The sequence below is a fragment of the Harmonia axyridis genome, chromosome 1 (genome assembly GCF_914767665.1).
Source record: "Harmonia axyridis chromosome 1, icHarAxyr1.1, whole genome shotgun sequence".
In the NCBI taxonomy this organism is placed as follows: Eukaryota; Metazoa; Arthropoda; class Insecta; order Coleoptera; family Coccinellidae; genus Harmonia; species Harmonia axyridis.
The window spans coordinates 24552715-24565702 of NC_059501.1; the positions used below are offsets into that span (position 1 = coordinate 24552715).

A 12988-nucleotide genomic window follows, 5' to 3' on the forward strand; every position below is an offset into this window, starting at 1 on the left:
TTTTCATTACATCCAATTCCCCAAGTAGGTACTTTCGAGATTGAATTGACAGATACAAATGTCCAGATATACTCAGGAAATCCCCTTTAATTTTTCGCATGAACGCACAGGAAACATGCCATATAAAAGCAGCTAATCAGTTGAATTGAACAAACGGAGATGAAAACAATATCCGAATTGTCATTCATACAATCCAATATTTCACGTTCCATTTATCGGGAACACGAGGTTTTTCCGGGATTTTTAGTACGAATAGAAATCGCCTTTTGTCCACGACAAACGCTCCTATTGAATGGAAATTCAGAAATGAACATTTCCCTGATTGGAATCCGTAGACGATCCATCCGTCACGAATGAACAGAAAAGGGGAGAAAGAAAGCAGACATTCGTTGGAGTCTTAGAGCGGTAATAATTCGAAAGATCGGCGAGCGAATGTTCAAAAGTAGCCGGTAACATAGCGGACTGCCGTACTGTGGACGGACAATGCACAGAATGTCCTCGAGAGGGGGTTATTCGTGAAATGGAATGGAAAGGATCCCGAATATGGCCGAATTAGCATTAAATTCCTGCATCGTATTCACCACACAATAAACGCGTATCCAACATCTGTCGATGATGTAGGTCGACGGCGCAAGTGGTCCTCAAGACTACCACGAATCGAATCTGGGATATGATCTTGTAGGGCAGCATTTATGTTGAGTGACACGGAATAGGGATCTATAAGAATATCTACATAAAAATGTGTTGTGGGTGGTGAATAGTTTAATAGTTATAGAAAAGGTTATTTTGGAGACGATATTTCACGTTGTTGAATAGTTGAATCAACCTACCAGGAGTTCTAAACCAGTTGGAATTGTCGATAATCCAAACTTGACTGTGATCGGCCTGTCAAGTTTGGTGTTGTCAGATTTGTGTTCACAGATCACAGTTCACTGCCGAATTCCAGAGTTTTCAACTTTCTCTTTGTGGAATAGTTTAATTAAAGTTCGACCTAGGGACATGTGAGTGTTCCTAGCAATTCACTTTCGTTATGAATTGAATCGACATACTTATCGCGAAAGAATAAACACCTATTTTATCAATAGTGAAAATTTTTGTTTCTTTCTTTTTGTTACCGCGAAATGGAACTTTAAGAAAGAAATGAGAAATTTTGCATTGCATCTCTCTCATAGAGATGATCATAATCAAATCAATAATGAGAGCCATCTATAGTTATGTATCTTCAATAATTACATACCTATTTGTTAGTTAGATTACCTACTACAAATATACTGAATGAATTACAGAGAACGAGAACTTCACTGATAAAATGTTTGGCTTGTTGTATGTGATACCACTAATAGGTTCAGAAATTGTGCAAGTTAGAAAACTGGTTATCTTCTGTATTTCAACGATACTGGTAATTCCTGAGTCCATGGTGAAGGTTGGATGAATACCCAGAACCAGAAAATTCCTTTCTCGGATTGGGGGTTCGGACATCCGAAAACCAACAGCGAACAACAAAAAAATTTAAGAGGTTAGTCTAGTGGACTTCAACGAACTTAGGTATGACACAATAAAAATCTCACTACAATCAATATCTTGAGAATCAACTCAACCGAATTTTATGACGAATAAAGATTATTCACCAAGTAAGAATCAATCAAATCTTGTAAAGTCTCGAAGGAGACATTGGAGACAATTGAATGATCTGACTACTAATAATCCAAGATATTAGTATACATCGTTGGCACGAAGTCGTGAAGAAAAACCAACAACAATTAATCTTCAAATTAATTTATATGAGATATGATTACTTCAAACATATATAACGAAAACCATATTGGATATTTCACTCATTATACTAACAGTACAGAGCATAAACCAAACTGAAGAATGGACAATTCGAACTGAACTGGGATAGAACAGTGCTCACAGTTCCTCAGAATTGATCACACACAAAATAAGGAAAGGTATATGAGAGAAGAGCAATACTCATCAGCATATACATATAGTTATAGTTTTTAAATGATCAGAATGACTTCAATAATTCTTTCTTCTATTCAAACATTCTTTGGACCACTGTGATCTCGTAAATAAATACATTTCCCGAACAAAGTTGTTTTTTCTGTACTGAATGAAAAAATGTTTGGTCGATTATTTCAAAAATTCTGCTCCCAAAATGCATTCTCAACTATTCTGATGTAATTGTCATCCACGAAATTTGTCTGGTAATACTGATTACCAATTTTTGATGAATTTGTGTTTAATATTAATGAATATCAGCATTTAAGAAAAGTAACCAACTGGTGTATGTACTTTAAGCATAAGTTATTTCTAAATTAGCCTTATTATACTACTCAAGACTACACATTTCCAATCAGAAAATAATCTGCTCTGCGATCTTTTACTGTAGTGTGCATATTATATTCACACTTAGACATAAGGCTAAACTTCGACATGGCCTTGCGAAGGTCTTTCCATTACCCAAAGTGTCTGTCAATTAGGCTTTTATACTTATGGCGTAATTGGGTCCCGATATTATGCAACTACCTACCAAAGCCACGATGATCTGAATATTTTATTTGCGATTTGCCAGACCCTATTTGGGGCATTGTGTACAGAAACTTTCAGCTTTTACACTATGATGTAAGTCTGGCGTCCACGGGTTCTTAGCCAATTATAATTGTGTATACCGAGATCCCTATTTCTATACGTAGGAATAAGATAAATAATCCTTCACTGAAACATATTTGATTTTAATTTTAAGGATTCTAAATGAAATTCGGTGCACATTGCCTTATTAATTAAATGATGTCCTACTTTCCACTGAAGTGAAAAAATTAGGTCAGATGAAAGCTCTAAAATGAAAATAATGGAAATTCTAAGAGCCTCTGAAACAATGCTATTATCTTTAAGTATTATCGAACAATAAAATGTATTTTAGGATTTATACTCACAAGATGCGACTCCCTGGTAGTGAACGTGATTGGATCGTGGGTCTCACCTGCAGGACATTTGTAGTCTAGCCTACCCATAACGGAGATGAGATGACTTCCTGATCTTCCCAACTCCAAGAGATTCAACCGCAAAGTGTCAGCCACAAATTCAACCTGGAAACAATTACCAAAGTCGATTATTGGGTTGGTCACATTCGATTTCTGATCGGTATTTCAGATATCTCCATTTTCTTGTACGTGTATCCGACATCCGAGAATAGATATGGTGAGGTAACCAGGTGAATTTGACAGAGAAATCATTGATTCAAAATATGACAAATAACTAAAATTGGAATGCTCAAACACTTGTTTCTCATTTCGACAAATCTAAACCCTTATAACGTGCTCAAATTCAATATACTAGTTTAGTGATGTTGATAATAATATATTTGACACAATAGAATTAAAATATAGAGCAAAACTGATAAATCAGTGAAAAAAATTTGAAAATCCATCAATAAATGACTGAGAAATAGATTATTTAAATTTACGTATTTTAGCGCGGAACGTCTTTGGTCTGTGACGTCACGGCACTTGCCTGTGATCGCTACACCATACATCACGTTTAAATACTCAGCCGCGCCAAGGCTCTCGCGCTGTTTGTAGTTGTACAGTGTAGTTTTAACTCGAGTTTTGTTTTTATGTCACCATAATGGAAGAAGGCTTCGTGAAAGGACAAAGTGACAATTTGCCTAAAATAGATATATTTGCAGTGATGGAGTTTTTTTCTTCAAATCCATCTTATGTCAGTGCTGAAATAAAAGCAGTTAAAATTTTCAAGTAAGTATCTACTTTTGAGTTTGCTTCATCATAGTTCAACTTAACACGATGATTTATTCAGAAAACGTTTCATAAACAGTTTTGTAGTTGAGTACTGATTGTTGAAGTCTATCAATGGCAAAACATATTTATGTGAGGAGTAAAAAGTAAAAAGAGAAAAAAGTAATTTATATGTATGTATATAGTAAGTTATTTCAGCCATCGTGTAACGAACAAAATACGACACGAGCGGCACAAGTGATTGTACACCAATGAATTCGTAAGCACTCTGCGAATACCAGTCGTCTAGTGGGTGACGTCACGCCACTTACACGTACTATGAAATTATTCTTCCAAGCGCAACTTCAAAGTCCCATAACTTTTTCATTTCTAGAGATATTTCAATGATTCTTCCATATTTTTGTTTCATTTTACTTGAATTTTTAAAATTAATCCTTAACAAAAAAAATGAAAACTAGTCCATTCTGTTCATCCGTAAACATGATAACTCCTGAACTGAAGGATCTAAGGACTTGACATTTTCAGGGTTAATACGAAATTCCCTGATAATTTCGAAACTGCGAATTAAGGAAGATGAAATTTTGCGTTTAAATGTGGAATGACAATTTCGAGCTTCATATAAAATCTCATATTGATCCAGAAACACACTAAAAATTAAGATTACTGTGAGAATATCGGAAGAAAATACTGAATTTTTCAATGTCAAGTCAAATTGCAATCGATTTAAATTGTCATTAAAATGACAAATCTGTTCTTTTCAAAGTGAATTCGACATTTTTGATCATTCAAATAGTTGGAATCTGTATACAAAAAAGTATCATTAAATCCCAAACGTGAACTTGTTCTTTTTTTCGGTGTTTTCCCAAACATCCGATCAGCCACATCACGATCACAGACCGTTCTAATCTCAAACTTCGCAGATTGCACTCAGCGCCACTTTTCCGGCTTGTTTTCAACAACTCCAGGCGTCAATCTCGGAAGTGATCAATTGAGCGCAATGAATTGGAAAATTTGCCGATACAATATTAAGCTCCTTTCGCCAGCTGAAACAATAAGAGAATTTTCTGGTCTGATACCTGTAGAATTTTTTTCGAAGCACGGATGAAGTTTTTCTTCGAGATAATCGTGGATGCAGGATTTGGCGAGAAGTTGTATTAGCAATATGTACCTAGATGTTTCTTATACAAAATTTGGAAGATCTTCAGATTTTTTATTTTATTTCAATTCGTTCTACTTATAATGAATGAAAATTTCACTACGCTTTCGCGCGCTTGTTCATGTTCACATACGTGTAATTTTTTCGCGAAATTTCTTATGATAAAACTTACGTATAGGGTTATACAGGGTGCTTTTTTGGCTGATCTATAAACTTTGCCATATTAAAGTGTTAGAGTAATACTTCATCCGAACAAATTACGAGAGAGGCAACCAACATTACATCCGACCTCCTCTCATTCCTTCAACTCACCACCGCAGCGCTGTAAGCGCTTAAGCGGTTTACGAGGCCATCGAGGGCTATCGAGAGAAAGAACAAGAATAGATCTTCAATGATTTAGAGCGAATGACAGAGGTCTAACCTAAGAGATCATTGCTTCTGTATCACGAGCTCGCTCAGAGAGAGACATTCTAGAGATTATATTAAACTATAAAAATTAAACTGTGTTTTAGTGAATACTCTGCAAAACCTAGAAATCCAACAGAAAGATCATGTAATTTGAAGTATTTAGGAAAATGAATACCTTCAAAAGCTTCATTCATATTGATATGATTAATAAGAAAAGTGTATTCTTAGAAACGAGAGTAAATACACTAGTAACTTCACCGACGGTCGTACGATTGATTGCAATAACCACTAAATGAATATGATATCGGAATTCTCTTCCGTGTAAGCGTACATTTTAAGGTGTAGTTAACTTATTGACTATCAATTTGCTACAATCTTAGTGTAACAGAACACGACAATCAGAATACCTACTGCCAAGACAATGAACTCACAAGTTTATTTTCGCTTGATTCTAAGCATACTTACTTTTTTGTTCGAAAATGTAAGCTCATAATCGAAATCCACTGAAAAATTTCTACAGAAACTTGTTGAAAACATTTTTGGCACAATTTCAATAATGACAAATTTTGTCCAACATCTTCACTCAAGAAATTAAAAAAAACCTATCCCCGAAAATGCGTTAATTTGATAAATATTCACGAAACCAAAACATAAATATTGTTATTTTCTCCTATAAGTTCTTACAAAAATGATATAAAATGCATTGTGATCAATAAATCACTTCTCATGTTTATCTATGGTAGGGCTGCCATAAATATTGGAACATCGACCGGGACAAGAGGCACAAAAATAGGTTAAAATACCACACAAAAATTAAAACCTCATCTGAGAGGTATTCATTTGATAATAATCCAGGGTTTCTAGGATTATTGACTTTTTTGCACGTTAAATTATAACACATTCCCCAATAAAATAAGATTTATTCGGACATATCCACTGAAATAATTCATAAAGAACAGAAATAATATCAACTTGCAATAAAAACAACATAAAGTCGCAACAATAAACAAGTAGGTATGGTACCCTTTTTTTTAGGCTTGATCTTCGGTGCCATTTTTTTTAGCCCATTCATATATTTCAAAGTTTTGGCCTTTAAAGTAATTTTTTTCTCACATAATTATAAAATTCTACGTATGTCATTTCAAAATTATAAATAACTTGAATTATGCTCTCCACTGTGCTTGATGCATTTCGTTCTTAAACCACTGTCAAGATCTCATAGAAAAAAAAACATCCGTTCCACATGAACATTGTGTTCCAGAATTGCGAGAATATATTGGCACATTCTGATGAGATTCGTCTTTATATCATGTTTTCTTGTTTTATTGAGAAATGACATCTTTTTATCGAGTATGTTTTTAGCTTTCCACTCATCTGAAATTTCTGCGAAAATGAAAGAATTCAAATAGGTACTCAAATTTGTCATAAACGGAATCTTCAAGCGTGAAACCTTTTCCATTCGATAAACAACAGTTTCTTCTACTAGATTTAATCAAGGAACAGCATTGAAAAATATTCATACAAATACATCGAATTCTAGAATAAGAAAGTACATTGCTGTAAGTTGTTTCTGCATACTCACGAAAACCTTTCATCGTTCGACCCTTACAGAAAATATCGAAAAATATTTGAAAATTTTAAGACCAATAGACTGCAAAGAAATTGACATCATATAGGCGGAAGTGGAAGCACTATTGTGAAGTATATGCGCTGGACAACCGATAGTTTCGTTGTCTTCGGAAAAAGTCTCTTCTAATTAAAAAAACTCGCCTTTATTTTACTTCGAAGTAAGTACCGCACTGACAGCGAAAATATTTCATATGGAAATATTATGATCCTCTAACGATTCAATACAAAATAAAGTGATTGTATGAGACGATTTATTTGGCCATGGGTCCAATTTTAATAATTTTATTTTCAATCCTTCAATTTCTGAAAAATAATGTTTGAGCAACGAAAACAGCATTTCAGATTTATGATTTCTGGAATCCGTTGAAATTCCATGAAAACAAATTTTGTCTCACCTACTCTATATAAGGAAATATGAATCTCATAACGATCAAATTACTGACCGGGACAATTGAATAACTAACCGGGACACGGGGACTCAATGGTCCAAACCGGGACATGTCCCGGCGTACCGGGACGTATGGCAGCCCTAATCTATGGGCATTTCTGTAGCCTCCAAGCATGCAGTTTAAGCATGACTGAACGAGCGCAAAAACGCTCCTGATTTAACGTCTTTGCAGTTCCCCATTTCTTATTTTTTTATTTTGATTCAATTTTCGTTTTTTTATAATTCTGATAACGTGCTCTACACGAAATTTGGCATAAAGTTCAAAATTGTTATTTTATATTCACTTGCAAAATCGTATTTCGGTCGGGGTGTAGGTCCTAATTTTAGACTCACCTCGGGTAAATTAGGTATTTCTTTTTCACAATATTTTGGAGTATTGGGCAAGAAAAACCGAATATTTACAAGACAACAAATTTGATCGGGTTGAGATTTTATAGATAGATTCAGATTTATAGATTTATTTTTATAGAATAATCCTTGAATAATTATTCATAATACAAGTGCAGAAGGCATTGATATTCTTCCACGAGTTTAAAATTCAAAAACGAGCCACGAAGTGGCGAGTTTTTGAATGAACGAGTGGTAGAATGAGCCTTCTGTACGAGTATTATACATTATTTTCTCTAATTCATTGCATTTTTATTGAAATTAATGAAATAGTTCCATAAATATCATTTAGTGATTTTTACATTGAAAAATGTTGGTTGGCAGAACTGATTTCTTTAAGGCAAATTGATGAATTGACAGATAAATCCGTGGCGGAAAGTTCGGAGTACCAACATATAATAATAAAATATAACCATGAAAACTGTGCGTTTCTGATATATTCTCGCACGATTTTGTACTACAAGATGTGGAAAAATGAACGGAATAACCACAGAATTAGAGAACTGTATATTCTACATTTCAATCTTCGTGCTGAATTCTGTGTTGATAACGTTATCGGAATCATCATTAAGAAGAATATTAAAACAATCACCCAATATACATTGAAACAGATTGAAGCTAGTTGTGATTTCGTTGAGTTTGAATAAAATAACAATTTCAAGCATTATGTGAAAATTCGTGATATACGAAAAGTAGAAATCACTCACGCAATTAAGGAGCTTTCAACTACTTGATCTCTCATGTGCCAACTGCACCTTCGGAGACAACATAACTGTATATGTGTAGGATATATTTGGTTCATGAATGAACGAGTGTTCGCTCCCTACCTCACTTCAGTGCTTTCCTCATTTTTTATCGATAAAATAAATCAGCTTCAAGTAAACCGAATCAATAATATATTCTGAAGATTCACATTAAAAAATGAATCGATAAAATCAAAGGACGCGGAAAGGAATACCTAAAATTAAACTTCGAGGCCATGTTTGGCTCATGCAAGCGTTAGTAATACAGTAAACTGCAATATTCCGAGTGAAAATTCGTTGAGCCTGAATAATTTAAAGAAGGTTGTATATCTCGGTCTACTTTGAAGGGAGTTTCTATTGACCTACCTTCCTCATGCATCCAACAAAGTTGTTGTGGACTCGGGATCCAGGCAGAGCTCTGGTATTGATGCTACCACCCACATGTAATTTGCTGGAAAGTAACATTGTGAACTTTCCGGCTATGTGGGAATGATCGGCGTACACACCATCTACCACAGCTGAAAGCTGAAAATGAGAAAGACGTGTGAGAAAATGGTTATTTAATTCATAATCAGAGGAGATTCGTAAATATCTATCATGGGTCGACAGATAATTATGTAGGTATCCAAGTGACTACCCAATTGGCACAGGTACGTTGATTCAACGTTGTATCGTTGCAATTCACGTTACCGCTTGAATTTTCAACTTTGTTATTTTGGTTACAAAATCCAACATGATTCGGATACGTGTTTATAAAGTTAAATTCAACGTATTTTTTCAACTGTCGGTTTTGAACCTAGTTTTCGAATAACGAAAATTACGTTATTTTGTATATATTATCAATATGCTTATATAGCACGTATATTCAGCATTTCATTGAAATAATTCAATAACCACCTATCTATAGAACATGTTGATTTTAAGTTTTCTAATAACTATATCCTCACGTTTCCATTCAACGTTGATATGGACATATCATTGATACTTTCTGTCATTGGTAACATACATGTTCAACATCATATAATCGTTCATATGTTGAATATATTTTTTAATCGATCTCCCTAACTCTTTTTGACTTGAATGGTTGATAGTGAAAATACAATATCCGTTTCAAATCGATGATGAATCTACTACTTACCTAATCTTTTTACTAAATATATCACGTTGTTATAGGCGCTATTATCCTTAGTTATTCGTACAGTATCAAGCAATGTTATTTCCCCATTATCTCAGAAGCTTTCAACCAATTTTCCGAGGAAACCGTAAGTTCAAATGAAAAAACAACTGATTAGAAATTGTCTTTACACCAGTTGATTTTGAAAAACGTTTGAATTGGCAAAAAACTTTTTATTCGGAAAAACTGGTTTTCCTTAATAACTTTCCATGCTTTGTGTTCGATAGTTTTCCCGATAATATATTTGGATAGCCTGTGAAAAATACTATCCTATTGATAGGTCACTTTTCAATTTTGCTCAATGAATTGATCACATAATCCAGTGACCCGTTTACATCAATCACCTAGTACAAAATTTGAATTTCTGTTATGTTTGTTATAAGGAAAGAAATCTTTAATATATAGGCTGGAAGTACAAGAATGATATTTCCTTATATTTTTCTGTGATGTACAAACATTTACACATTTACTTAAGCGGTTTTTACTATAATATACACTTGTAGTTACTCTTTGCTAGTCCAGCAAAGTCTCCCATAACACGCTGTAATTGTCAGTTTACGTTAGAATACTGAAGCAGTGCCGAGTTCGGTTAGGACTTGGATGGGTGACCGCTCAGGAACACTGCGTGCTGTATGCTTCAAGTTTATTTCTTTCCGGCAGAGTCCTCCGCTATAAAAATAGAAGGTGTGTTCGACATAGATCATAGAGTGTGAAACTGACAATTCCATCAGTGATTTCAGGATAGAACAACGCAATCCTCTCGTAATATTGGTTTGGGTCGAGTAAGTCCCGTCAAACATAATATTTGAAATATTCAGAATATACCAGAAATATGCGTGTCTATTTTTGTTATGTAAAATACTTGAATATGTAAACAATTGTTCTGTATATTCGTGTTGGATCAACATTTCTGTTGATATCATAATAAATTCGTATTTGTACGCTCGAAACCAACGTTCAATATTGATATTGTAGTGACTCTGTCTGGTCACAGATAGCGCTATGGGTGTTTTCGCCAAAATACTTCGCCCCTGGCGAACTCAACTACTGAATTCCGAATTTTTACAGAAAATTTTAAAAATATCTATTGTTCAAAAGTTATTGTGTTAATGGATATACAAAATTGAATTTGAGGAGGAATTAGTCATCAGTGAGTTGAATCTTATCGTTTGAGACCATTCCCATCTCAAAATTCGAAAATTAGAAAAATTGTGAGGAAATGATTGAGAGATCTGAAATGTTTTTTCATCTGAAATTAAGAGATTCTCTAGTTGATATTTTGAGCCTTTTGACAAGAACACCTTCAACAAAAACTTCCTTATAAAACTGCTTCCACTGACAGTTGACATCACAATTCAATAATTGATATGTTGGCAACAATGCTAAGAAACATCATCGAGAGCACCTCCGTCTAACTTTACGAGAACTCAAATATCAAAGTTCATATTTCGACGGGAGCGGTTTTCTTAATCAAAAGCAGTAACTCGGTTTACTATTCGTAAGCTTCAAACACCATAGAGACGCTGATATTTTCAATTCTCCAAGCACACTCCAAAGGTAGACAGTATGAAATCCTCAGGATCCAGCCTCTCTCTCCGAATTTGTACACTAATGATTATTCCATCCAATTTCTAGGGAAACATCCGACGACGCATAAAAGCTGATTAAGCGTATGCAACGCTGGTTATGAAAGCCGGTGTGATGTTCTTTTGTTGTCGTTATAACACTGCTGGTATCTAGATCGAATTCAGTTAATTAAGGCGGCATCTGAGCTCTTTCTGAACCGTTGGAGTGAATTGCAGCTGATGTGGAGCGATAGTGACATCGGGTACGAAGGGCTGCTTTACAATCTAGTCCTGATAGGAAGTTTTTTTATTGGGGCGTAGAGGAAATTCTTTATGGAGTAATAACCTCGACTGTTGTAGAGATAGATGATGTAGTCATAATGAGCAACTTTATAGTGTATATAATTTGTAATTGAAATGGGAGAGATAGAATCAGGCAATTTTCGAACATACATTCAGTTGGATCTGTTTTATTCAATTTGAAGTCTGTGTTCTTTAAAACCACAAGTGTATCATGCTTTGGTGAAGTTTCTTTTCAGGAGGGGTGTACTTCTCCTGTTTTCAAAAACTCCTAGTAGAGATTACTTGAGTGTTAGTCGTGGGACTCCAAATTTGAACAGAATCCCATTGAACAATAGCTGTATTATTCGTATCGTCTACTGAAATGCAAGGGACCTAGGCTGTATATGCATAAACCCAAAATAATGAATAACTTTTGATGAGATATAATGAAAAAATCTGTGAAATTAACATAAATGTCTCCTAATTAGCTCTAAAAATAGCGTGTCGGAAGTATTACTTTCCACACACATATTGACGTGTGGAAAGTAGTACTTTTCCAAATTCGTGAGGAGAAAAGCCCTGCTATTCACTTTCCGCACGCATAAGCATGCGGAAAGTGTATAGCAAGGGTTTTTTCCGCACGCAAATATAAAAGAATCATAAAATTTCGGCATGTCTCTATGCGCCAATCATAAAATTCAAACAAAATTCCTAATTCATGTGGAAAGTGTTTTTTTCCGCACTCGACAGCTTGACCGAACTCCACTTCTCTGCAGTCTCTTGCGGAAAAGTATCACTTTCCACACTTGTTAAGAAAATAACTATTACTTGATACATTGATGGTTTTTGGTTTATTATTTTCTATAATAAGCTTCTAAAATTAGCTAAGGAAGAATTTTCTTCTTTTGGAAACTAAGGAAGCTATTTGCATGACAATTGGTTGTTACACCGAATTGATTCTCCAAACTCGAGAATACGATTCATGAATTTTTTGGGAAAAAAATCAAGTGATCAAAAGAAAAATATCATTAACTTGGTGATACAAAAAATGAAACTGAAAATATGTATGCTTCCCAGCTTTTTCCGTTTATATTTGATATTCGTTTCTGGACAAAAGATAAGATTTGATTTAAGGGGTTTTGTTGAACTGCGACCTGTTGGTCTACTGTGCCCCCCATCAGAGGACAATGGACTAATTCATATTTGGATGAAGAATTCAAAGCTTTGTGCAAAATTTTATGTCGATCGCGTTCAGAACCATATAAAAATCGAAAATAATATAAAATATCACCCAATATTTCCGTGACCATGAAACCGATCTCGTTGAAATTTTGGGCGTCGATGTGATATATCAATTTTACGCACCATTCGAATTTTAAGCTGATAACATCACCAAAACCACAGATTATTGGAACAAAAGAAATGAATATATTGCATA

At 34.5% G+C, this 12988-nt stretch overlaps 1 protein-coding gene across 5 annotated transcripts in view; it reads right to left on the reverse strand.

The window, feature by feature from the left end:
* The window catches only part of LOC123674423 (neurexin-3), a 238420-nt gene that overhangs the window by 67924 nt on the left and 157508 nt on the right, over nt 1-12988 (reverse strand). For all 5 annotated transcript variants that reach the window (XR_006746660.1, XR_006746662.1, XR_006746661.1 and 2 more), the window contains exons 6-7: nt 8896-9054; nt 2940-3092 (exon numbers count right to left, since the gene is read on the reverse strand). Coding sequence is in view for 2 of the 5 variants with exons in the window: in XM_045609283.1 (XP_045465239.1) it covers nt 2940-3092; nt 8896-9054 (312 nt within the window). In the remaining 3 variants the exon portion in view is untranslated. The remainder of the gene's footprint in view (nt 1-2939; nt 3093-8895; nt 9055-12988) is intronic.